This window comes from Larimichthys crocea, unplaced genomic scaffold, assembly GCF_000972845.2.
Source record: "Larimichthys crocea isolate SSNF unplaced genomic scaffold, L_crocea_2.0 scaffold630, whole genome shotgun sequence".
In the NCBI taxonomy this organism is placed as follows: Eukaryota; Metazoa; Chordata; class Actinopteri; family Sciaenidae; genus Larimichthys; species Larimichthys crocea.
The window spans coordinates 104,392-131,119 of record NW_020858293.1 but is presented as its reverse complement, the minus strand read 5'-3'; the positions used below and the strand labels follow the sequence as shown (position 1 = coordinate 131,119).

The following is a 26,728-nucleotide window of genomic DNA, read 5'->3' as shown; positions in this document are numbered from 1 at the left end:
TATAAAACAGTCATTGTTGTATTAGACTCGATGGAAGTAACATTTCTTTTACGTGAGTTCTGCATTAATTTGGGAGGTTTTCTTAAATAAACTCTTAACCACTGTGTGGCGCAGCTGCCACTGACCTGCCGCTGTGCGTGTGTGTATGTTTGTGTGAGGTAGGTAACTAAATAAAATGTGAAACACATTGTTAATTTAAAGAATAAATATTTGAATGGTTGCTAGATTTGTGTTGGAATGGTTAACCCTGAATAAAAAGTTAATTTAAAAGTGCAATGTTTTGTGTTGTTTGTAGGGTCATTTGTTTTCACTTAATTCATCTATAAAAACTGAAAATGACCATCAAAAGTGTTCAGAAACAACACTTATCATAGGATATGACATTTTATGACATAAGTGGTATGAACTGAATGCTTTAAATGTTATAACATTCCCTTTTATTCCCAATGACTGTTTTATAAAATAAAAAATCAAAACAGATGATCAAAGCATCAATAGTTGCCGTGGCAGGTCACCTGCGCTACACAGCGGCAGCAGTGGTAACTGCCCCAGACATCGGCATCACTGCGGCACAAATCATGTAATGGAAATGCCGATACCAGCGAGTCTAACACAACACTGACGACTGTCTTATAAAGTAAAAACAAATGCCCATAACAGCAGCAGTTGCGGTGGCCAGACACCGACTCACGCACACACACACACACACACACACACACACACACACACACATAAAATAAAATAAAAAACAGATGCGCATAACAGCAGCAGTTGCCGCGGCAGGTCCGTGGCAGCTGCCTCAGATACCGGCAACTGCCGTGACACACACGCACATACACGCTGCGCCACACAGTGGCAGTGGTTAAGAGATTATTTAAGAAAACCTCGCAAATTAATGCGGAACTCACTGAAAAGAAATACTAATACAACAATGACGCGCGCATAATGCACGCACACACACACATGCAGACACCGCGGCAGGTCCGTGTCGACAGGTTAGTGTCAGCTGCCTCAGATACTGGCAGCTGCTGCGACAGGCTGCCGCTAGCTGCCACGAATTGAGCCAGCCCTCTCCCAACTAAATTAAATTTACCTGATTAAAGATCGTTTTAGAGAAGCCATCTTAGGTAGAGATTTCATATTATAGGACATGAGAGTATCTGTGATTGCAAATGTACTCGCACTTTATCTGACTTTACTTTATGAAGGACTGAAGCTAAGTCTAACCATACTTAGTACCACAAAGAAATAGTCATATTAATTTTTAATTGAACAATCTTCTTTTCTCCATCTCTTTTATGTCCATTGTTTCTTATTTAAGTTTCTTTCTTTGTGTGTGTGTGTCTTATCTCATCTTATCTTCAGTCATGTTACTTGTTTGTTTTCTTTAATTGAAGCTAAAACATGACAGTGATAAAAAAAAATGGAGCTAAAATATGAAGAGTTCATATTTAACTCTAACTTAATTTAATGAATATTTCCTGCAAGAAGTGAAGCGTGTTGATTTTCTAACCATTCTGTCTATTCCTGACAGAGACATGAATATAAAATGTGCTACTAATAAAATACATTTTAATTGAACTGGTCACCCTTCTACTACAGTGGTTTATTTAACATGCATATACTGGACAACAGTTCCTCTGAAAATGAGTAAGCTGCTTTCAGTTGTGGCCCAACAGAAACAAATCAGACTCAGCTGTTATGCAAAATAATTACTTTACTGCAATATAATCTATTACAAGGCAACTCTATCCAACAGGAAAATAATAAATAATACATTTACAATAATCTATTATGATAACAGCTCATATATGAAAAAGGAAATCACAGTTCTTCATGAGAACCATAGATAGGGGAGACTTAAGTAACCACCCTTTAAAGTGTCAGTCAAAGCTTTGTGGACGATCATGTCACACTGATGTGTAGATGAGAAAACTCAGTCATCCTCACCTGTTGACAGAACACAAACACATTATTACATCGCATTAAAAAGCATCTTGTTACATTGTTATATCTGAATTGGTTATAACTGCAGATGCTGCCCAGGTGCCCTTGAGCAAAGAGCCACTGAACCACCAGGTGCTCCAGTGAAGATGTCCATTGATACCTGAGATTAGTATAGCTCTCAGTGGAGAAGGATTAAGTTAATTTTTTCTGTATAAAAATATCAATGCAATATTGTTATTATAATTTCATCATCATTATTATTATTATTATTACTATTATTATAATTATTATTATTGCTGCTGTTGTGCATCTGTGGTCGTGGGCCTTATTCGTATTCTATTTGAAAACATTTTTTTTATGAAAAATAATAACAAAATAAAATGATGGGTGCATGTCATCGCCTCTCTCTCTCTCACTTGCCAGCACCACAAAGTGCCTGCTCATGGTGGAACTGTAAATAATATTATAAAGAGTATACGGTCTAGACCTGCTCTGTATGGAAAGTGTCATGAGATAACTTGTTAACCACTGTTATGAGCTATATAAATAATTGATTGAATACTGTAACACATTTCCTATATTATACATCTCAGTGTACAAATAAACTGTAATCCATTCATGATCTCATATATGAGTGTCTCATACATAGTCATCTGCACCTTCAGTTAAACTGCCCGTATCTGTTCCGTGATATTAAAAAATAAAGATGTTCTCAAATGAACAGGAACATACTGTGCTTCCTACCTTCAGCATCCCAACCCGCTGAAGGAGCCGATCCTCTCTAACCGGACACCGAAGCAGCTCCTCAGCCCGCCCTTCTTGTACCGACTCCAGGAGCGCTTCGAGGTCCTCATGAGGTCTTTGAAGAGACTCGCAAGGACGTTTTCTTTTGCCGCCAGCGCCGAGTTGCTGTGGTCGGTGGAGTCCCAGGTGTGCTGCTCTGGAGCCCCGAACACCGACTTGTCTGTCTTTTTATCTTTCCCCTCCACCTCCATTTCCTCCGATGAGAAATATGGCGTGGTGTTACTCTCCTCTTCTAAAAGTTGTTTCAAACTCTTTAAGAAAAATAAATACAGATGTGGAAGTGGAATTCATATTTTCTGCCAAATGCGCTATGCTTGCAGTTAAATCACTCCTGACTCCTCATAAAGTGCTGTCCTCACACACAACTCTACACGTGAAAAAATACACTGAGCTTATTATTAGACAACACTCTAATTCGTCGTTGTATTGGCTGTTTATGACATCACCACCACTTGAATCTCTGATGAATGGTCTTCTCCATCAGCGACAGCAGTTCAGAGATGGAGTGAACTTACCTGTAGGTCAGAAATGGGTTTGCCTCCCACTAAGTTAAGTAGTAGAAGCAGAGATACTGCGCAGACGAAGATGTTTCTGATCATTTTCTTCTTGTTCCCAGGTCTGTAGGGCGCGCGGCGGCTCACTTTTCCTCGCTCCTCTGTCTGTCTCGCGCTCGTCCAGCTATCCAGCGGTGGCCAGGTGCCGCCTTTATACACGACCCGATTCCGTCACAAGGCCTGGGAAAATTAACGAGGTGTGACTAATGACTCCTACACGTGGGAGTACAGGCTAACTTGAAATTGAGGGAAGTGTTCTCAGGTTCCAACTCTCTCAGACTGAAGACTGAAGACTGAAGGCTCACTGTGTTTTTTTTTTCTTTTCATTTATTTTTTGTTGTTGTTGTTTGGAGCAGAGTTACAGTAAACAGTGTGTGGTTAACGAGAATGATTGTCTCTTTTTCAAAACCAAGATTATGTTTAGTGAAAACAAGGATTGTGTGAAATGTTCATTGTTGATCTGTAATGGCAGATTGACTGCATTTTGGTTGGATCCACCACTCCAACTTTACAATTATGCTACATTAAGTGCACACTGGACATTTGGTGTGTACTGGGCAATGGCAGGATAACAGAAATTAAAATAAAAAAACTGAAAAATTATAAAACTGGAGTAAGCTACTGATTGTTCCACATTGTAATTTGTGAAACAATAATTGGTTAAACTACAAGATGTAGTACTGCAAACTGTATTTGAAGTTGAAAATTGTACAATTTTGTAAAATTCTAATTATTTACATTTTGGGGGGAAAGGTTATCCATTATTTAGGCTGAGCAGGTCTTACCTACAGTATATCTGTAGTGCCAGGGCCGGTCTTAGCTATGGGCAATGTGGGCGGTCTCCGTGGTGGTGAAAAACGGAAAAAAAACCTCGGTAATTTTCGATACCGCGCATTAAGTTAGCGGAGCGGGCGCCCCGGGAGCGTGGTGTTGACAAGGCAGAGGGGGGCGGCGGACAGAATGATGGGGGCGCACGGCGCATCCAGGGGCGCACGGACGGCCGTGAGGGCGCACGAGAAAATGTTCGCCTCGGGAGGGGGACCGGCGCAGGACCGGCGCTGTGTAGTGCACAGTGTAGTGGAAAAATTCTTTTAACCTCTGTCTTACTATTTTATGCTTACTTTGTTTTACAATTATATTTTATGTTTAACTTTGTATGAACTTTGTCCTATCTAGGAGACTGCCTCCTGATGGGTTGATATATGTTTGAGTGTAGACATTTCTTTCTGTCCCAGAGATGTTGGTACCAGCCACGGTGCAGAAGGGGAGTAAAGCAGATATTTACGAGGGTAACCCCCCCTTTGCATTTAGAGTTTCTCTTTTATTACCTCAGAGGAGAGGGAGGGGGAGAAATGTCTACAAAAGGAGCAGTTGAATGTATTATCAGCAGAGAGGACTTTGCGACTCTTGTAGTTGTACTGTTGTCTCTCCTTGGCCAAGTTCTCATTTAATACTGATCGTGTTCTCAGTCTTTATCGAATTTCCACGACAAACTTGGCGTCACGAACAGGATCCCCCGACCGGTCGTCCGGACAGTGACCAGTGGAGTGGCTTCCCCGGATTAGAAAAGAAATCCGGCCTCCAACCTCGATCAACAATTAAGAGATGGGAGGACTGATCATTTTGTCCGTGATCACCGGCGTTGGGATTCAACGAACTCAAAAGAAAAAGAAAAAGAAATTTGGTGAGACACTTTCAGTTTCTTGAGAACAAAAAAAAAAGAAGAAGACTGAAAAAAAAAAAAATAGAAGAAAAAAAAAATGGAGAAAAGAGGCACAGTGTGGTGAAGGGGTAAAACTTGACGAGTGGCGACTAGACGGGTTGGTTAGAGGCCAACCTTGGATGGATCGGGTTGGTTAGAGGCCAACCTGGGATTGGCAAGAGTCCAATCTCTGTACTTTGGGTACAAGTCTTTTTGGAGTGATTGAGACTTAAAAACGAATCACCCTTCTCCGGGGACGCCTGTGAGAATAAAAGAGAGCTCTCACCCATTATTGGAAAATGGGAATAGGAAAGTCTAAGTCGCTGACTCCTCCAGGAGGCCCCATCGTCACCATTATGACCTCAAAATATGGTTCTGAATGTATTGATTGTCTTAATGCATGGACAAATGAATTTGGGTTCCCTAAAGGGGGATCCCTGAGCATGAAAGAGATAAGACAGTTAGAAAGAAAATTAGACTATAAGGAGTCAGAAATAGAAAAACATAGGAAGTGTTTGAGTAACTGGAAAGCAGAAGCTGACAGACGAGAGAGATTGCAGTGTCAGAAGGTATTGCCAGAGAGAAAGAATAGTGAAAAACAGAAAATGAAGAAAACACAAGGTCCACCACCATATGTTCTTTCACCTCTTACTGCACCCACTTCTGTGTATTCTGTTACAGAACTGCAGGCCCTGAAGGTGAACCCTGACCTGGAGTCCTGTCCCTTTCAACGAACACCTGTTGTGTCCGGAGCAATGGGAGGATATGCTGAGCCAGATCAACATGTGAAAGAAGAAGAGAAGGAAGAATATGGAGATGTCGTGCTGCCTGCATCACCGCCACCTTCTGTACCACCAGGATTCAAGTCCTCAACATACACCATGCAGACCAGACTACAAGCTTCTAAGACTGACACACTGACTGCTTCGACCTTTCCCATGGTCGAGGTGGCTGGACCGGATGGTCCTATCCTCGTGTATCGGCCACGGACAGCAGCTGATGTAAGAGAGGCGGCAGAACACCTGCCAGATCCACGCAACTCAGGAATGAAATTTATTGAACAATTTCTGAATTTTTGTCAAGAATTCCGACCTACAGGAGTTGAAATACGAAGGATTCTGGCAAAGAGACTTGGGCCAGGAGACCTGCTTAAAATCTCCCAACGTATTCCCAGGCCTGAGTTGAAAATTGTTCACGTAGATTGGGCTCATGCTAAAAACATGGAATATCGAGATGCGCTCCTTGAGCTAGGTGACGCACTGAGAAAAGCCTTTCCTCCCAAGGTTGATATGTCTAAAATAGCCAGCTGCAAACGAAAACCAGAAGAACAGGTCAATGACTATGTATCCAGATTGACTGCCATCTTTAGTGAACATAATGGGCTGGAGCAGCCTGGTGCATCGGAGAGCCACCCCTGCAATTCCATCCTCACAGGTATGCTCCCTGAGTTACATGATATTGTAATCCGCACATATGTGGGGTGCAAAGAAGAATGTCGACTGAATGATCTCAAGCGACATGCACGCCATGCACAACTGACTCAGCAACAGAAGAAGAAAGCTAAGCAGGAAAAGACTGAGAAAGAACTGCATATGGCAGCCCTCACTATGTATTCTGCATTGGCAACAATGCAGGGGCAGCGAGGACGAGGCAGAAGCCGTGGACGCGGGGGAAAAGGAGGTGGTAGAGGAGGTCAGCACGGACAAGGCTCTGAAGATCCCAACACCTGTTACAGGTGTGGCAAAATTGGACACTGGGCTAGAGACTGTCCCATGAACGCTTTGGATGAACAGGCACGAGCACACGGCACGTCTGATTGACAGGGACAGGACGAAGGGTGAGGGACATCACTCGAAGGCTCTGCAGAACAGGGAAGTGAAACACACACACAGCCACATGCATGTTTACATAATGATAATAGCCAGGAGCACACACACCAGCATGTTCATGCTCATGTACATAATGCTATAAGATATCTTGAACAGAAAAACACACCACAGGTTGAAACCAGCGCCGGTCCTGGCCACATTTGCGCCCTGGGCGAACCTCATGTGTAAATTGGGGATATGTTTAATATCGACTCCGGACGGGTTAAAGGTGAGTTCTCTCACCTCCCTGACAGGACCCGATGAATCATTGATAGCTGTTATGATCCCCGACAATTGTTGTATGCATATCAGTGGAAGTTAGAGGCTTCTGCATCCACTGATCAACTGATACAAAAAATAAGAACGCTTGTGTCTCCTACAGATACAGATTTTCTAACAATCAATGAATTACATTGTACATCTCATGTGAATCTTGGCCCGGACTCTGACTATGAACACACATGGCTCCAAGTGACGCAAGAACGACTGACTACGGTCTCCCTTTTCTGGGATGACCACCGTGCAGCGCTTTCTGTTTGTTTGACTGAGAATCAGAAAAGACTTTTTGATGCAAACAATTGTTTTCCTCACGTGTCTTTTTCCAAACACGTGAAGGATAGATGGGAAGATTTGGGGTTGTTTGTAGAAAGATGTGTACATATTTAAGACTGGCAAAGTACAAGTGACCCATTGGTCACTTACTCTCCCCGGCTGCAGGTATATAAACAGTCATTACAGTCTTCTTTCCACGGCACACGCACTGTGCAGTTGTTGCCGCTGAACGACTCATTCTCACACAAGAAATATGTCTTATTATCAGCAGAAAATGTTAAGCATGTACCTGCTCTGAAAGAAGTGCCTGATATTCTGTGGGCAAAGCATAAATATGATGTAGGACTAATTCAGGGTTGTGAGCCAGTAATGATAACTGCAAAATCTGACTTTTGCCCATGCAAACAACAATATCCTTTAAAACAAGAGGCTATTGATGGCATTACTCCAGTGTTCAATCACCTTTTGCGAGCAGGCGTAATTGTTCCGTGTCCTGATTCTCCGGTTCGCACACCTTTATTCCCTGTCAAAAAGATTAGGGATGAAGGCCAACCAGTTGAATGGCGATTTGTACAAGGCCTACAAGCTGTGAATGCTGCAGTACAGCCACGTGCTCCCAATGTTCCAAATCCCTACACTATTTTATCACAAGTGCCTGTGTGACGTCCATGAAATGTAAGGTCACATTTTATGTAATTTTGTTTGTTTTATTTTGAAAATATTATTTTCTCTGGAAGAAATATCTGATTATATGTGCCAAACTGGTCAATGATTACCTCTTGGTAAAATCAACAGCAAAGAGAGCTATTAGTATTACCAGTAGGAGGCAGTGTTGCGCCTTGCTTCTCCTTTTGGACTCTTATGAACGGACCGTTGTCAACTTCCTCATTACGCTGAGCGAAGCTGTACTGGAAAGGAGCAAGCGCGTGTCTGTCTCATTTCTTCTCCTGTTTTACAGGTTGGTGATGACTTAAAACATGTTTAGCTACCCACAGTTGTGTTATAAGTTTAAAAATGATGTGAGGTCGATTTTTGCTAAGGGTACTGAAAATGTTTGTGTGACTTTTTGTAATAAGTAGCAAAAACGTGGTTTTCTGTGTGTCGCGTGTGGCCTAAGATTGCGCCGCTGTATATTTGTTTTTATGTTGTGACCAAACCTTGTTTCTGGCTCCAGCACATTTCAGTTCGAGTAAAAGCTGTTATTTTCGGTAAAGTATTTTGTTATATACGGAAATAAGTTGAATGTTACAGTTAGGCTATGGGAGATACATTTGTTAATATTGGCAGTAATTAAGTGTTTCAACTTTTCAAGCCTTCAGCTCAGACATTTTTTTTTTTTTTTTATTTGCACTATATGTGAAATTGAATAAGGGAACCTGTGAAGGCCTATGCTTTATATTTCATTATTGTCAGTAGTTCTGAACTCGACAGTAGCAGTTAATCCACTGAATTATTCCTTATAAAGTATTGGGAAAAAAACGTGTTTATTTGGAAACGAGGATGATGTAATAACCCGCCTGTCTGTATTTTGAGTTTGTTTTGTACTGATTAAGGACGTTTGAATATGGATAAACAAAATACAGAAAAGAGATTTAAAAAAAGAGATATTTTGAAAACTGGAAAATAAATTACGCTAAGCGAAGCTGTACTGGAAAGGAGCAAGCGCGTGTCTGTCTCATTTCTTCTCCTGTTTTACAGGTACCCTGCCTGGGACCTGTTACAGATTTGTGGGGGCTCGTCCGGGATCGGCGACACCTGTGGTGGAGGGACGTCGTTGATCCAGTGATCTCTGAACTCGTCGACCAGTGTGGGACCCATCATCAGATCCGGGGGCTGCAAGGATCCGAGGCGTCTGACTGCTGTTAGAGCGAGGGAATCCAAGGGCCGAGGGCATCTGACGTGTGTTCACAATGGCGGATGACGAGAGGAAGAAGCTGGTTTGGACTGTGAAGAAGAGACTGTTTCGTCTTTCTGCGGATGACCTGTTCCAGGTTGCAACTACCATTCCATGGACACCTGGCCAAGACTCAGCTAAGTTGAACAAACACGACGAAGAAGGCTGTATTGACTATGTATGTGCATACATGAACAGTTCAAGTTTGCTAGAGTTAGAGGACGAGGGCATTTCGCAGTTACTCTTTATAAAAGATATGATTGACATGATGCATAACCATGAACAGGGTGAATTCACTCCAGGGGGTGGGACAGATGTTGTGTCTGATGCTAATGTTTTGCCACCTCCACCATCTACTGTTGCTCACATTAGCACTCATACCACAGGTACACACCCTGAAGCTACAACAATAGACGTAGTCTCTCAAGCTAGTTCCCCTGAATCCCAACAGGATAAGTTGATCTCTAGTTTTATGCACTACCAAGAGCATAGACAGGGTAATACCCCGCCCACTCCTCATATGACAGGCGTTCAACTCACTGACAATGGCTGCAACCAGTCCCGCAACCCACAGGCCATGCTTTCGTTTTGCTCAAACAGTGACCAGCATTCCATTAACACCTCTGAAAGTATGATTGCTCTCAAAGACCTTCCCCTCCTGCAGAGGAAAGAATTCAAAATCCATGGTGGGCAAATCGGTGATAATACATCTGATATAAGTTACAGTAATATCAGTAAACAGATTGACCAAGGACTGAAAGAAAAGCACACTGAGGGCAAGATAACCAGGGCAGTGTTCCGTATCATAAAGCCTGGCAACTTCAAGGATATGCTCTCCAGCAAGGACGAGATGACAATAGCCGAGTTGAAGAGCTTCCTCCAATCACATTTAGGAGAGAAAAGCAGCACTGAACTGTTTCAGGAACTGATGAACGCCAAACAGCATGAGCATGAAACACCGCAGCAGTTCCTCTACAGAATGATGGGGCTCAAACAAAGGGTGATGTTCACTTCCAGAGAAACAGATTCAGATATTAAGTATGAGGCACGAACAGCACAAAACGTATTCCTTCGCACAGTCTACCAGGGCTTGAATGAGAAACATGACGACGTTCGGCGTGAGCTGAGACCCTTCCTCTCAGACCCTACAGTCACTGATGAGATGCTTTTAAGACAAGTTACCAAGACAACAAATGAGGAGAGTGAGAGGAAAAGACGCTTAGGGCGCAGCACCCGCCCGAGAACAGCTCACGTACAGAGCAGTGAGAGTAACACTGGTGAGGTGAGCAAAGAGAAGAGTAACCCTGATACCAACACTAAAGATGAGCTGCTTCATCAACTGAGCACTCAAGTGCAGGTCCTGGCTCAAGCTGTAAGCTCCCTGCAGTCAAATGCTCCAGTAACAGTGAAGCAGCCAACACTTGATCACCAGCCCCAGTGTGCCTGCCAGTGCCCTAATGTACAGAGCAGACGGCTAAGAAAAGGGAAACCACACGGCTGCCCTAACTGCATCGCCAGCAGTCGGACTGACTGCAATCACTGCTTTGTTTGCGGTGAAGAGGGACACCGTGCTGTAGGATGCTTAAAAAGATCTAAACCATCGGGAAACGCACCCCGGTCATGGCAGGGGGACAAGCTGTGACCGACAATAGTGCTAAGTCCCACCCAAACAACAGCAAACCAGCCGTCACTCAGCCACCAGTTGATAGTAAACCAACATCACAGCGAGTAGCTAAACTAATTGGAGAGAAATGCTTACTGAAATGTAACCTGAATGGGTATACTGTGACTGCCCTTCAAGACTCTGGTGCTCAGGTCAGTATAATAGACCGCTCATGGAAACAAAAATACCTACCCCAACAAGAAGTGCGTCCTCTTGGTGAGCTCTTGGGAGACAGAGAACTTGATCTCATTGCAGCCAATGGAGAGCCGATACCATATGATGGGTGGGTTGAACTCACCTTTAACCTACCGGGCAATGACGATCCAAACCTCGCCATCAGAGTACCATTCCTGGTCAGTCAGGTGAGTCTGGCGAGGCCAATAGTGGGCTTCGACGTGATTAAAGAGCTCATCCTGGGGCAAGAGGGTGGGATGGGTGTTGTCAGTGTTATTGCGCGACTGCTGGAAGATGCCATGCAGGTTGAAAGCGACAAAGCCGAGGCAATTGTAAACTTTATCCAGACCCAGGAGCCCACTCATGGCCATCCACTGGTGAGAGTTGGTCAGCATGAAGTAGTTATCCATCCTGGCCAGGTTGCCTGCATCAAATGTAAGGTGCCAGCTGATTTCACCCCATCTGTGGCACTGTTCGAGGTCAGCCATCTGGACATTAAACTGAAACAACTAGACCTCGGTGATGGCCTGGTTGAGGTTCACCACACCGGGCGGCCTTATGTGGAAATCCCAGTGGGTAACCATACCCAGCACAACATCACGCTGGACCACTTCACAGTCTTAGGCAGTATCCAGCCCATCGACAAGATAGTGGAAACAGATCAAGCAGGTAGCATTGAGGTCAATGAAGTCGACTCACCTGTTCCTGACTGCAAAAATGAAACAGAACAGCTGCCCCAGCTGTGGCAACCCCCTGTTGATCTAAGCTATTTAAATCAGGAGCAACAAGAACTGGTGAAAACAATGCTCTATGAGGAATCAAATGCATTTGCTCGGGATGATCACGATATCGGATGTGTTCCAAGCCTCCAAATGAGCATAACACTGAAGGATGACATCCCAGTGCAGCGATCCTATGCAGCAGTCCCCAAGCCCCTCTACCAGGAAGTCAAGGAGTATATTCAGGACTTATTGGCAAAGAAGTGGATAGTGAAATCAAAGTCCCCATACTCCGCCCCAGTAGTTTGCGTCCGTAAGAAGGACGGGAGCTTGAGGCTGTGCATTGACTACAGGCTTCTGAACCAAAAGACAGTCCCAGACAGACACCCTCTGCCCCATATTCAAGACCTGATTGATACGCTTGGTGGGTACAGCTGGTTCTCAATTTTGGATCAGGGAAAAGCCTATCATCAAGGGTTCATCGCTGAGGGGTCACGGCACCTGACGGCGTTCATCACTCCATGGGGCTTGTATGAGTGGGTGCGTATCCCCTTTGGGCTTTCAAATGCACCAGCAGCATTTCAGAAGAGTATGGAGGAGATGCTCAACTCCTTGCGGGATGAGTGCTGTATCCCCTACTTGGACGACGTCCTCTGTTATGCTAAGACCTTTGAAGAACATGTTGAGGTTCTGAGACGCGTCCTGAGGGCTCTCCAATGCCACAGTGTGAAACTCAGGCCAACCAAGTGCGAGCTCCTAAAAAGAGAGGTTCGTTATGTAGGGAGGCTGGTCTCAGCCGATGGAGTCAGGGTTGACCCCAAGGACCTGGAAGCCATCCAGGCTACCACCTTCACTCAGGCAAGCTCGAATTTCTGGCTTTGAAGTGGGCCATCAGTGAGAAATTTCGAGACTATTTGTTCTTTGCACCCCACTTCACTGTCTACACGGATAACAATCCGTTAACCTATGTGATGAGCACGGCTAAGTTAAATGCTGTTGGCCACCGATGGGTGGGTGAGCTTGCTGATTTCCGGTTTGAGGTGAAATACCGACCAGGAAAAGTAAACATTGATGCTGACACTCTGTTTAGGTTGCCCTTAGACATCGACAGTTATGTGGACTCATGCACACAGGAGCTGCCCAGAGACATCATTCTGGCAACCTGGGAAGGTAGCAGAGTTGCCAAGCAACAAGATGTCGCCTATGTAGCTGTCCTCAACTTGTCACAGCACAGTTCAACTACACAGTCACCAGAGCTGGTTCCAACCATAAGCCACGATGAGCTCATGAAATCTCAGCGGGCTGATCCCGTCATCAGTCAAGTCATCAAACTGAAAGAGACTAACAACACTCTGACCAGTGATGTGAGAGGGGGAGTTAATGGTCTGACCAGGAAACTTCTGCATGAGTGGGGAAAACTCCATCTCAAAGATGGTCTGCTATACCGGGAAACCAGTCAAAGGAGTCAACTTGTCCTGCCCAACCAGTACCGAGCTTTGGTCCTGAAACACCTCCATGATGACATGGGTCATATGGGGACCGAGAGGGTCTTGGGCCTAGCTAGAGATCAGTTTTACTGGCCATACATGAAACAGGATGTTGAGGCTTATGTGACCAGAAAGTGCCCGTGCATCAAGCAGAAGAAACCTGTCTCACACATCAGAGCACCCATGGGAAGCATTACCACCAGCTCACCCCTAGAGCTTGTCTCAATTGACTACCTTCACCTGGAGCCTAGTAGAGGAGGCTTCGAGTACATCCTGGTGGTTGTAGACCATTTCACTAGGTTCGCCCAAGCCTATGCAACCAGAAATAAGTCTGGAAAAACAGCTGCAGAGAAAATCTTTGATGATTTTATCCCACGGTTCGGCTATCCATGGAAATTACATCATGACCAAGGAAGAGAATTTGAAAACGAACTGTTTAAAACCTTGCAGCAGCTGAGTGGTGTGGGTCACTCAAGGACCACCCCCTACCATCCTCAGGGTAACCCGGCGGAGAGATTTAACCGCACTTTGCTTCAAATGCTCAGGACCCTGAAGGAGAAGGAAAAGGAAAGGTGGAGAGAACATCTGTCAAAAGTCATCCATGCTTATAACTGTACCAGACATGAGGCGACTGGGTTCTCACCTTTCTATTTGATGTATGGCCGTCACCCACGTCTGCCTGTGGACATGATATTTGGCCTGGGTACGGATGAAGAGACTACCTCCCCAAGAGGCTATGCAGAGAAGTGGGCCTCTGGAATGAAGGAAGCTTATAGACTCGCCTCTGAGAATAGTCAGCAATCAAGTTCTAGGGGGAAGAGATACTATGACCGCCACATGAAGGGTGTTGTTCTTGAGCCAGGTGACCGTGTCTTGGTGCGTAACTTGAGTGAGAGAGGTGGGCCAGGTAAGCTAAGAGCATACTGGGAGGACACAGTCCATGTTGTAAAGGAGAGAGTTGCTGATGGGCCGGTCTATAAAGTGATGCCAGAAACCGGTGGAAGTAGAGTACGCACACTACACCGCAACCTGTTTCACTTAGTCAATGATCTACCAGTAGACTCACCTCAGCCAGCAGAACAGAGGGGGCACTCACCAAGACACTTACCTGCTCCACCAACAGCACCACTTCAACAGAGAGCAAGGGTCAGACAGCCAAATACAAAGAGACAGAGTGAATGGAGCCCAAGCAGTGATTCTTCTGATGACGAGGAGCCCCGATACTGGCTGAGACTACCTGTGAGGAGAGGACTCGAGAACACACAAGTACAGCCTGTATGTGAGCCTCAGGGACACTCTAATCAACATTACAATCATGTAACAACCACTGAGAAATCTGACCAAACTCGAGCACTTGTATCTGAAAGAGAAACAAGACGAAGTGTACATGTCAGTGAAAGAGGGGAGAGTTTGCATGACATGGAGAGCAGAGAAACGGGACAGAGGACATATGAGGAGGAAGGAGTAGAGGAGGAGTACTTACCTATTGAGCCAGCAGAACCTGGGCAGGAAGCCACAAGGCTGGTAACCCCTCAGACAGGAAGCGAACAGCTCAATGATGATCAAGCTACCCATCCTCAAACTCGGAGGTCCAGTCGTGAGAGAAAGCCCACCCAGATGCTCACATACCAAACACTAGGCCGACCCTCATACCAACCCCGAACCATTTGCAACACAGTGGGGGCCTATGGATTGCCAGCAATACCAACCTGGGGAGTGCCACCATATCCCATGACCCATCACACACCTGTTCAGGCACTGCCATACCACACACTATACCAAATCTTGCCACACACATCAGCTACACAGTTCACTGCACCATTACTTGTTTATTAAGAGTCGTGCACGTACACCACTAAACAGACTCATTTTGAACTTACCTTTGGGTACTGTACAAGAAATGTTGTATATTGTTGAATGTTGAAAGATTTGAGGTTTAGGAGTATGTAAATGTCTGGAGCCATTTTTATTTTGTCAGGGAGCGTGTGACGTCCATGAAATGTAAGGTCACATTTTATATAATTTTGTTTGTTTTATTTTGAAAATATTATTTTCTCTGGAAGAAATATCTGATTATATGTGCCAAACTGGTCAATGATTACCTCTTGGTAAAATCAACAGCAAAGAGAGCTATTAGTATTACCAGTAGGAGGCAGTGTTGCGCCTTGCTTCTCCTTTTGGACTCTTATGAACGGACCGTTGTCAACTTCCTCATTACGCTGAGCGAAGCTGTACTGGAAAGGAGCAAGCGCGTGTCTGTCTCATTTCTTCTCCTGTTTTACAGGTACCCTGCCTGGGACCTGTTACACCTGCAGATGCTAAGTTTTTCTCAGTAGTTGATCTCTCAAATGCCTTTTTCAGTGTGCCAGTGCACCCCGATAGTCAATTTTGGTTTGCTTTTACCTTTAATGGCAAACCATACACGTTCACTCGTTTGTGTCAAGGTTATTGTGAGAGTCCAACTATTTACAATGCAGCTCTTAAGGACAGCGTAGAGCCTTTAGTCCTGACCCCCAGGACAGCATTGTTGCAGTATGTTGATGATTTGATGATTTGTAGCCCCACTAAAGAGCAGTGTGAGGCTGATACAGTGACTCTGTTACGGCATTTGGCTGATCATGGGCATAAGGCCAGTTTGTCTAAACTTTAATTTGTACAGCAGGAAGTTGTTTTTTTTGGGTCATGTGATCACAGTAGAGGGCAAATCCCTCTCACCCAAACGTGTAGAAGCTATTCAAAAATTGCCCAAACCTCTGACAAAAAAACAACTAATGTCTTTTTTGGGAATGTGCTCTTATTGTCGACAGTTTATCCCTAACTATGCTGAGTTAGAGGCCCCGTTGGGAGCCCTAATTTATGGTAGAGGTCTACAATCTGTTTGACCGTTTGACCTGGACTCATGATGCAACACAGGCATTCACTGATCTGAAGCTTTTATTGCAGTCAACTCCCACATTAGGCCTCCCAGACCCACTCAGGCCTTTTACTCAGACTGTGGATGAAAAGAATGGTTGTATGACATCAGTTCTTTTGCAGGAACATGGAGGGCGGCTGAGACCAGTGGCCTATTTCTCTTCTAAGTTAGACCCAGTGGCTACTGGACTGCCTCGTTGCCTCAGGGCAGTAGTGGCTGCAGAGAAAGCTGTTTTAGCTTCTAGGGAAATTGTTGGATATTCTGATCTAACTCTTCTTGTTCCCCATGCAGTCTCTATGATCCTGTTGGAACAAAAACATCTCATCTTTCAACAGCACGTTGGTTAAGATACAACACTGTTTTGTTGGATATGCCTAACATTACTGTGAAAAGATGCACTGTTCTTACCCCTGCCACTCTTTTACTTTCTCCAGATGATGGTGAAGCTCATGATTGTGTTTCTATTCTTCAACAGGTTTGCACACCCAGACCTGATTTGCAAGAGACTCCTCTTACTAACCCTGATCTTTTATGTTGATGGTTCTGCCTTTCGAGATACTCAGTCTGGGTTAAACAAAGTGGGCTTTGCTGTATGTGATGATCACTCCATAGTGCAATCGGGCTCTTTGCCCTCTAATTATTCGGCACAGGCCGCTGAATTGATAGCTCTCACTGCGGCTTGCACACTAGCAAAAGGTCGCTCAGTGACTATCTATACAGATTCTCGCTACGCCTTTGGTGTGGTGCATGATTTTGGCGCACTATGGAAACACAGAAATTTTCTTAAATCTGATGGAAAGCCTATCTTACATCATGACAAAGTCTTAGCTTTATTGGATGCTATTCTTTTGCCAAAACAGATTGCAGTTTGCAAGTGTCAAGCCCACACAGGTGACACAGACTCTGTATCTAAAGGCAATGCGCGAGCTAATGCTGCAGCCAAGCGCGCTGCTGATTTATCACTCCCTCCTCCCCCAGCTGAGGCGTTCTGTTTTTTTCTCAGAAACACTCCCCGACTCTCTCTATGCATTTCAGTCATTTGCCTCTCCTCCTGAAGTAACCCAGTGGAGAGCATGTGGAGCCCAATACAAAGATAAGGTTTGGTTCGGTCCGGATGGACTGCCCTGTTTCCCTAAACACTTTTTCCTCATTTTGCTAAATTGACACACGGGTTAGACCATGTGTCAAAAGGGGGAATGTTACAGGTAATAACACAACACTGGTTTACAAAGGGCTTTGCAGCATATGCACAGAAATATTGTCAATCTTGTGTTATTTGTGCAACCTACAATGCAGGAAGAGGTATTCTGGTCCCTGCAGCAGCACACCCAACACCAGACAAACCATTTGATCACTTAATGATGGATTTCATAGAACTAACTCCAGACAAAGGGAAGAAGTATTGTCTAGTGATGGTAGATATGTGGTCTAAGTGGGTGGAAGCTTTGCTAACAGCCATGCAGTCACCAAGGCTCTGTTAACAGAAATCATTCCACAAAGGGGAATTCCATCAAGAATCAGTAGTGCTAACGGCACACACTCTGAAACGCTGCAGTGGAGGCAGTGGGACAGTTCTTAGGCATTGACATGAAAAAACATTGTGTACATCATCCACAGAGTGGGGGAGCAGTGGAGAGAGAGAATGGTACGCTCAAAGCAAAACTTGCTAAATGTTGTGAAGAAACAGGTTTGTCATGGACGGATGCACTCCCCATTGTTTTGTCTTACATACTTAACATGATTGAGTATTGCTCTCTGGTATGTTGTCTCAAGTTTCTCAACAGGTTAAAGCAGCCCTCCCTCAGCAGGCCACAGGTCCCCTACACTCGATCCAGCCTGGCGATTGGGTGGTGATAAAAAACCTGCGAAGGAAGCACTGGAGGTCTGAGAGGTGGCAAGGGCCGTTCCAAGTGTTACTCACAACACACACAGCAGTGAAGGTCGCAAAGAGAGCAACTTGGATCCACGCCCACCACTGCAAGAGGGTGCCCAACCCCACGGAGTCGTAACCCCACCAAGCCTGCAGTACACTCGCATGCACACACGTAAAGCGAGGCTGCGTTGATTCATCATAGTAAGCAAGTGAGAACCTAGCGCCGCTTCTACTGCACCGGTGATTACACTGTACACAATATACTTCCGGAGAGCACAAAAACACGAGTCAACTTGATTGACCTTCGAGGGATGATCATCATGGCTGATCAAAGACGATATTTGGGTTGTGGGATGAGATGCATTCTGTGGTTTTCTTTTGTGATTGCATTTTTGATTTTTTTCCTGGTATGGTGTGACATTTTTGGCAGACCACCTGGATGTCACTTTTTCCATGTCTTTGTTTGCTAATCAGACTATAAATGGCTTTAGACTTCTTACAACCACTCAACAATCTCATCGTATGACTTTGCTGAAACATGGGATGGCCCTAGATTATCTTACTGCACGTACCGGTGGTTTGTGTGTAACCCTTAATTTGACTGGTGATGCATGTGTGACTTTAATTCCTGATAATAATGACAATATAACATCTGTTATTCATGCACTTGAGAAGATTCGAGATGAGTTTGGGCCCTCTGCTTCGGCAGGAACCTCCTTTAATCCATGGTTGAGCTCTAGATTCGGACCCTCGGGCGCAATGGTTTTCCAACTTTTGTTACCTGTACTTATCACCCTAGGATTAATATTATTCTTTTGTACATGCACTCTGACCTGTATGAAAGCCTTGATGCATCGTTGGATAGGCGAGACAGTGACTGGTCAGTATGCACTCTTGTCACAGGCTGAACTTTTGTCAAAGCAAGATCCTTTCCCTGTTAGTGATTATGGTTCCTCAGCTTCGTCTGAGGATGAGATGTAAACATGTGATTTCTTCCCCTTTTTGTTTTTCTTTATATATACTTTTGTAATCGACACCGCAGGGTCTATCCTTCACAAAAATAGTAAACGTCTTTTTCTAACAGGCAATCTGTATGATGACATGTCTTAAATCCTTGTGAATTGTCATGTTTGATGTAAAATGATTTTGTATTTTTTTTTTGATTAATGTGTAATCAAAAGGGGGGAAGTGTAGTGGAAAAAATAACCTTTTAACCTCTGTCTTACTATTTTATGCTTACTTTGTTTTACAATTATATTTTATGTTTAACTTTGTATGAACTTTGTCCTATCTAGGAGACTGCCTACTGATGGGTTGATATATGTTTGAGTGTAGACATTTCTTTCTGTCCCAGAGATGTTGGTACCAGCCACGGTGCAGAAGGGGAGTAAAGCAGATATTTACGAGGGTAACCCCCCCTTTGCATTTAGAGTTTCTCTTTTATTACCTCAGAGGAGAGGGAGGGGGAGAAATGTCTACAAAAGGAGCAGTTGAATGTATTATCAGCAGAGAGGACTTTGCGACTCTTGTAGTCGTACTGTTGTCTCTCCTTGGCCAAGAATAAAGTTCTCATTTAATACTGATCGTGTTCTCAGTCTTTATCGAATTTCCACGACAACAGTGAAATGACATATCTGTCATATGCTTTGCTACTTAGTGTAAACATAAGCTATTTAAACTGACCTTTGCTGTCATTTGTGTCTCCTACCTCACAAACATCCTGTTGATATGCACACCTGGAGTCCAGAGATGGGACTCAGAGGAGGTGGAGACAATTAGCCACCATCCAGACGGTACCAGGGGTAAATGATAAGCGATTAGCCCTGGACCTGTGAAGCTGTGCACACTGTGGAGGTGGGCGACTAATTGACATTTCACCAGCTTCTCAACTGGAGAGCTATCATATGAAATTGTCTCATGCTGCAGGGCAGTAGTCATGATTTCATTGGAAAAAGTTCTGTTAATTCAATTGGTTGGTTCTGTCACTGTAAAATGAATGTATGAAGAAACTAACATACCAACACTGGGACAGATGTCGGATGTGCTATATAACTAGAAATGGCATCAGAAAGTAGTCTGTCTACATTTTCCTTGTTTTTAGGTCAAATGAGCAGTGAACGAGAAAGGAAGTATCAATACCACACTGTAGACACCCAGAAGTACTTAAAAATGGTAAATGGACTGTACTTATATAGCGCCTTTCTAGTCTTCCAACCACTCAAAGCACTTTACACTACATATCTCATTCACCCCATACACATTCATACACTGATGGCATTGGCTACCATGCAAGGTGCTGACTGCTGATCAGTTTGAGGAGATAAACATTCATACGCATTCAGTAGTATCTTGCCCAAGGACACTTCGACATGTGGACCGGAGGAACCAGGGATCGAACTGCCGATCATCTGATTAGTGGACGACCCGCTCTGCCTCTGAGCCACAATATAGACAAGGATAATGTGAGAGTAGGCATGGTTAATATATGACATTGCAATGTCTGTCAATAAGTGGGAGAGTACTTTGGTCCAGGTTCATGTTTCATGTTTCATGATGTCATCACATCAATGTTCATAATGAAGGTGAAGCTAACACGCAAAAAAAAAAACCACCGGGCATGTCTCTGTGTCTCTGTCATGTTGTGGCTGCGAACACTGTTTTGGTCCATTCTCCATGCGACTTCAAACCCTACAGAGTATTTCTTGAGCAGCTCTGTGCAGCTTGATGCAGACTGCTTGTCGTCTCTGTCAAAATAGAACAGTATTTTAGTAACAATATTCTCTGCTGTGACGCACACAGAACACAACAATTTGGCAGTTAAATACAGTACTTCTGTACTACTGTATTCTGTCCCGCCAGATCTATAAGTTACTGGAAACCTCGTCCTTGTCCTGCCTGTATCGCATAAGCTATGGCTGTCAGTAAGCCGACTGGGTGGAGTGGGGCTGGCAGGAGGGCACAAAGGACTGGAGACAACAGGCTTGAGCTGGAGAAATGGAATGAGGGGTGTTTCACTAGAGGAGGGCTTATGATTTTTTCAACAACAAATAGGCCCAGGAAGTGGGGAGACATTTAATAGGACTCAGGGCCAGAGTATGGTCACGGTCTTCAGAGCGCTTGTTATACTGTAGATGGTTTTGAGTAGGGCAGCATGAGTAACTCTCCAGGTTTACTAACAACAGCACACATGATGTTGGATGGAGGTGACTGTCAGCTCGCTCTCGTGAGCAGGAAAAAAGAGAGGCTGATACCCCAAAGAAGCTTCAAAGGGGGGTACCCCAGTTGGTTAGGGAATTGTGAGATCTTGATCCAGGGAATGGTGTTAACTCCATGATAGGCTCAGAGGTTTTGGAACTGGCAGTTTAGGGAGAGCGATGAAGTGTCTAGCCTTAGAAAACCGATTAATAATGGTAAGGATGGTGGTGTTACCTTGGGAAGTGGAGAAGTTGGGTACATCAAATCAAATTTTATTTGTATAGCCCAAAGTCACAAATTTCATTTGCCTCAGAGGGCTTTACAATCTGTACAGGGAGTGACATCCTCTGTCCTTAGACCCTCGGTTCGAGTGAAGAAAGTCTTGCCCACAAAAAACCCTTTTAACAGGGAAAAAAGGTGGAGTGAGTAGTAGTAGTAGCAGCTGAGTGAGTCTGATTTTAAAACAGGAAAAGAATATAGTCCATCGGGCGAGGCAAGAGTTCAATCTCCAGACTGAATGTATGCTATGTTTTTGTGGTCGATCCAGACCACAAATGGCTGTTCAGAATTCCTTCAGCCAAACCAAAACTATCCAAACTAGCTCCATGATAATATGGTACAAGGGCTCTGGCTGGATGAGGATGGGCGCAGATATTAACTTCTGGAAGGCTTCCTCTGCCTCGTGTGTCCAATGAAAGGAGAGAGAGGGGGAGATGGAAGTTTGGTAATGGGTGCTGCTACCTGACTAAAGTCCTTGATGAATCATTGATAAAAGTTGAAGAAACACAGAAACCTTTGTTGTTGTTTCTTGGTCTCAAGTTGTGGCCACTCAGCTACTGCCTTCATTTCTCCAGGTCCATCTGCACCTGATGCATCCTAGGACACTCACAGTAGAGGCACAAAACTCACATTTTTCGAGGTTTAACAAACAAAAGTTTGTTTCAAGTAACCTCTGGGGTGCTCTGGACCTCTGGCAAACATGAATAACATGCTCAGAAGGATCCTTTAGAATGTTGTCCAGATAGACAAACACAAAAAACAGTTGAGGAAGTCTCTCAGAATGTCAGTGACCAAAACTAGCAGAATAGCCGAAGCACTGATTACACCAAATGGCAAAACCAAATACTGTCTCAAAAATGTCCAGATTTCTTACAATAAACACACTCATCAGACCTGATGTGGCATTGCCACTCCTCCTGTGTTGGGTGTGCTTGACTAAGTGGCATACTTCCTCCTAAGCTTCCTGAAACTATGCTTCTTAGGAGGAAGCTAAATGCCCCAAGTCGTAGTGGACTGCCTAAGGAATGAATTCCTCAGGAATTCCTAAGGAATTACACAAAAATATAAACGCAACACTTTTGTTTTTGCTCACATTTTTCATGAGATGAACTTAAAGATCTAAAACATTTTCTATATACACAAAATCTCTCAAATATTGTTCACAAATCTGTGATAGTGAGCACTTCTCCTTTGCCAAGATAATCCATTCCACCTCACAGGTGTGGCATATCAAGATGCTGATTAGACAGCATGATTATTGCACAGGTGTGCCTTAGGCTGGCCACAATAAAAGGCCACTCTGAAATGTGCAGTTTTGTTTTTTTGGTGGAGTCTGGGGGGGTCGGAAAACCAGTCAGTATCTGGTGTGACCACCATTTACCTCACGCACTGCAACATATCTACTTCGCATAGAGTTCAGGTTCAGATCAAGTTGTTGATTGTGGCCTGTGGAATGTTGGTCCACTCCTCTTCAATGGCTGTGCAAAGTTGCTGGATATTGGCAGGAACTGGAACACGCCGTCATATACGCTGATCGAGAACATTCCAAACATGCTCAGTGGGTGACATGTCCGGTGAGTATGCTGGCCATGCAAGAACTGGGATGTTCAGCTTCCAGGAATTGTGTACAGATCCTTGCAACATGGGGCCGTGCATTATCATGCTGCAACATGAGGTGATGGTCGTGGATAAATGGCACAACAATGGGCCTCAGAATCTCGTCATGGTATCTCTGTGCATTCACAATGCCATCAATAAAATGCACCTGTGTTCGTCGTCCATAACATAGGCCTGCCCATACCATAACCCCACCACCACCATGAGACACTCGATCTATAACATTGACATCAGAAAACTGCTCACCCACATGATGCCACATACGCTGTCTGCCCTGAACAGTGGTGTGGTTACACGTGGTCTGCAGTTGTGAGGCCGGTTGGATGTACTGCCAAATTCTCTGAAACGCCTTTGGAGACAGCATATGGTAGAGAATTGAACATTCAATTCACAGGCAACAGCTCTGGTGGACATTCCTGCTCTCAGCATGCCAATTACACGCTCCCTCAAAACTTGCGACATCTGTGGCATTGTGCTGTGTGATAAAACTGAACATTTCAGAGTGGCCTTTTATTGTGGCCAGCCTAAGGCACACCTGTGCAATATTCATGCTGTCTAATCAGCATCTTGATATGCCACACCTGTGAGGTGGGATGGATTATCTCGGCAAAGGAGAAGCACTCACTATCACAGATTTACACAGATTTTTAAACCGCAGTCGAATGGTTCAGTATCCAAAGTGTTTGAGTTGAAAAATGATGGATGTTCAGGTCAGGCTGCTGCAGGTGCAGATGAGATTTAAGATTTAAGAGCAGCTATGCGAGTTGAGACACTTGGATAGTTAATTCGGGTAATTGTTTTACTATGCTCAGGTTGCTGTCTGACAAAGCTCAGAGATGTTGTTCGTGTTAGCTTAGCTTTGTGAAGTGGGCAGGATTCAGTGGTTTTGTTTGCTGAGTCCATGTTCACCAGCTCATTCTGTTAGGCTGAAGGATTATGGACTCAATATGCAAATATGAGTCAGGACACTGAATCACTTGAACACATTTTATTATCCTGCCTACACACCCACAATCCTGACCTTGATCCTCAAGAGGGGTTCTGCCTTTGTCGCCAGCCTCTTGAGGGGTTCTGGCATTGCCTCCAGCCTCTTGAGGGGTTCGACCTTCGCCACCAGCCTAGGGATCACTATTGACTACTGGTTGCCTTCCAAATATGCTCTGCCCTTTAACTGTTTCCTGGTCGCTCTCTGGACCAGCTCCCCATTCCACTTTACAGTTTAGCCTCTGGCCAGTTGCCAGATTACATCAGTTACATCAGTCAATGATGACAACTCAGTTAAAGTTTTGTATGGGTACATCTGTGAAAAACACAAGACACGCCCACCAACAGCATCATCTGAGACACCCTATGACACACCTAAAAGGCAGCATCAAGGATAGCAGTAACTCTATCATAGTTTATGACACATTTACTGACACTATTTGAACCCAGTGTCTGGTACTGTGTGGTGTAAGCAGGGAATGTGACACCTGATAAATGATGGGACAGAGATACAGTTAGTCAGTCATGGATGCCATCCTGTCAACAGTGTTGCAGCACTTCCTCTCTTTAGCAGATTAGTTTATCACCAACATAGTGCCGGAAGAATCCTTAGTTGTCTGCCTTCAAGCCTCTCCTCGAGCAGAATGTCATTCTAGTTTTCAATTAAACATTAAGAGTTTCATTGAAAATTTGACTTCTACCCGCATATAATGTAATATGTGTAACTCATTAGCTTGTTGTTGAAATGAAGAATTTAACTATTTCATTAGGTGCCCCTTGGAGTGCAGTGGATAATGTTCATTGTTTACTCTATTTTATTCACCAATATTTTTCATGTGTTTTAAATGTTTTTATATTTATTTTAATTATTTAAATGTTTGTGTGATTTCAACTGTTAAAATAGTCTGTTGATGGGTCTTTATTTTTCTTTTCTTTTTGACTATCTTTCTGACTTTCTTCCAGTCCACAGCTTACTCATTTCCACTTATAGGTAATCAGTGACAGCCTTGCCAAAAATAGCAGTCAAAACTTGCACAAATCTACTGTATTTTTCCTAACTTGTCAGAAAGAGATGACATTTTTTAAACATTACAAGCTTGTGGTTATTTCTGAATTTCACCTATCAAGGGTGTAGGCCTGCTAATTTTCCTGTAACTAGATGATGTATTAGTTATAGAAAGAGCAGATCAGAAGAATGTGCATGCTTGTGAGAGCTCAAACTGAGGTATCATTTGAAAGGGTCAATGTAGAAATGAGAGGACGCTGACATATGGCTTGTGCTGCATACACACCTTTGTGTTCACCTCACGGTTCCTCCAGGTCCCAGAGGCGTGCAAGACCTGGCGGGACCAGCACTGGAAGGATTTGGGTTATGTATAAAACTATTTATTTAATCAGTCAGAAAACAACCAAGTACAGAAAACAGATTGTTAAAACATTTTGAAAATAGCTTGAATGTCCATGAAGTAAATTAAACTCCTTTGTACTTGCAGCATTTCTGTATTTGTTGTGTTTTCTGTATTTGCAGCATGTTTCTGTGTTGTGGTTGTGTTTTCTCGTTTTTTTCATTTGCTTGTGTTACGTCAATTGCCATCTTTCACTTGCATTGCAATAAGCTCTCAGGGCTGCCATGTGGTGTCATACCTGAGAAATGCAATGCAGTGTTTTGATGTTTTGCTCCTGTAATCTGACTAATCGGAACTTTTAGTTACAATAGTAAAGAATGCCTAACTAACAAATTCAGTAAAGACACATGTTGCAAAAAACTTTAACTTTATCACTTTAAATTACTCAGAAATTAGGATACGTCTAGATGTTAAAAACAACATCTGCCTCCATTTTGCATGAGCTGCTGCAGCCTGTCTCTTCTAGCTTGTCTTTAAAACATGCTGCTCAGATTTTGAGCCCCTAGTGACACTAATAGGTCACTAATAGGCTCATGAACATATTTCAGAACCACAACCACCCTACAGGTTATAAAAGATTGCATAAATGTAATGAATGATTGAGTTATTCCCTCATACAGATATACTGGTACAGATCACATTTCCACCAGATGAAATTGGGGTCTAAAAAATTCAATACCCTATTTACTCTTTCACTAATCCCTAAATAGTGCAGATGTGGTGCTCAGGAAGTAGAGCAGGTCTAAAACCGATGAGCAATTTCCACCTTGCATGACAACTGTCAGTGTATCAATGTTAGTGAATGGGTGAATGAAATATGTAAACTGTGTAAAAGCACATTGAGTGATCAGGGTCAGAAGGCTAGAAGTGCTATGTTAGTACAGTCCATTTACCATTTAAATAATAAACACTGCCCCTTTTAACCATAAAAGTGTCCTTTAAAATCATGGCAAATCAAACCATGCTCTAACCTGTAACCTTCCAACAGTTATTTTAGACAGTAAACCACACAGTTCAGAGAATTATACTTATACTTACTCCAGTCCACCTTGCTCATGGCTGAAGCTGCAGCAGAACACCATTTTAACCTTCACTG

The 26,728-nt window shown here is 43.8% G+C and overlaps 2 protein-coding genes across 2 annotated transcripts; one reads left to right on the top strand and one right to left on the bottom strand.

Annotated features, from left to right (window-relative positions):
* Positions 1 to 1,750: 1,750 nt before the first annotated feature.
* On the bottom strand, positions 1,751 to 26,728 carry nppal (natriuretic peptide A-like). The gene is made up of 4 exons (XM_010755934.3): positions 26,671 to 26,728; positions 3,267 to 3,485; positions 2,692 to 3,002; positions 1,751 to 1,950 (listed from the first exon to the last, which is right to left on the bottom strand). Exons 2-3 carry the CDS (start codon positions 3,348 to 3,350, stop codon positions 2,694 to 2,696), a joined length of 393 nt encoding a protein of 130 aa, XP_010754236.1. The 5' UTR covers positions 3,351 to 3,485; positions 26,671 to 26,728; the 3' UTR covers positions 1,751 to 1,950; positions 2,692 to 2,693.
* LOC113745309 (uncharacterized) lies at positions 4,487 to 7,009 on the top strand. Its single transcript, XM_027276837.1, has 2 exons — positions 4,487 to 4,989; positions 5,689 to 7,009. The coding sequence occupies exons 1-2, from the start codon at positions 4,911 to 4,913 to the stop codon at positions 6,825 to 6,827; spliced, it is 1,218 nt and encodes a 405-aa protein (XP_027132638.1). The 5' UTR covers positions 4,487 to 4,910; the 3' UTR covers positions 6,828 to 7,009.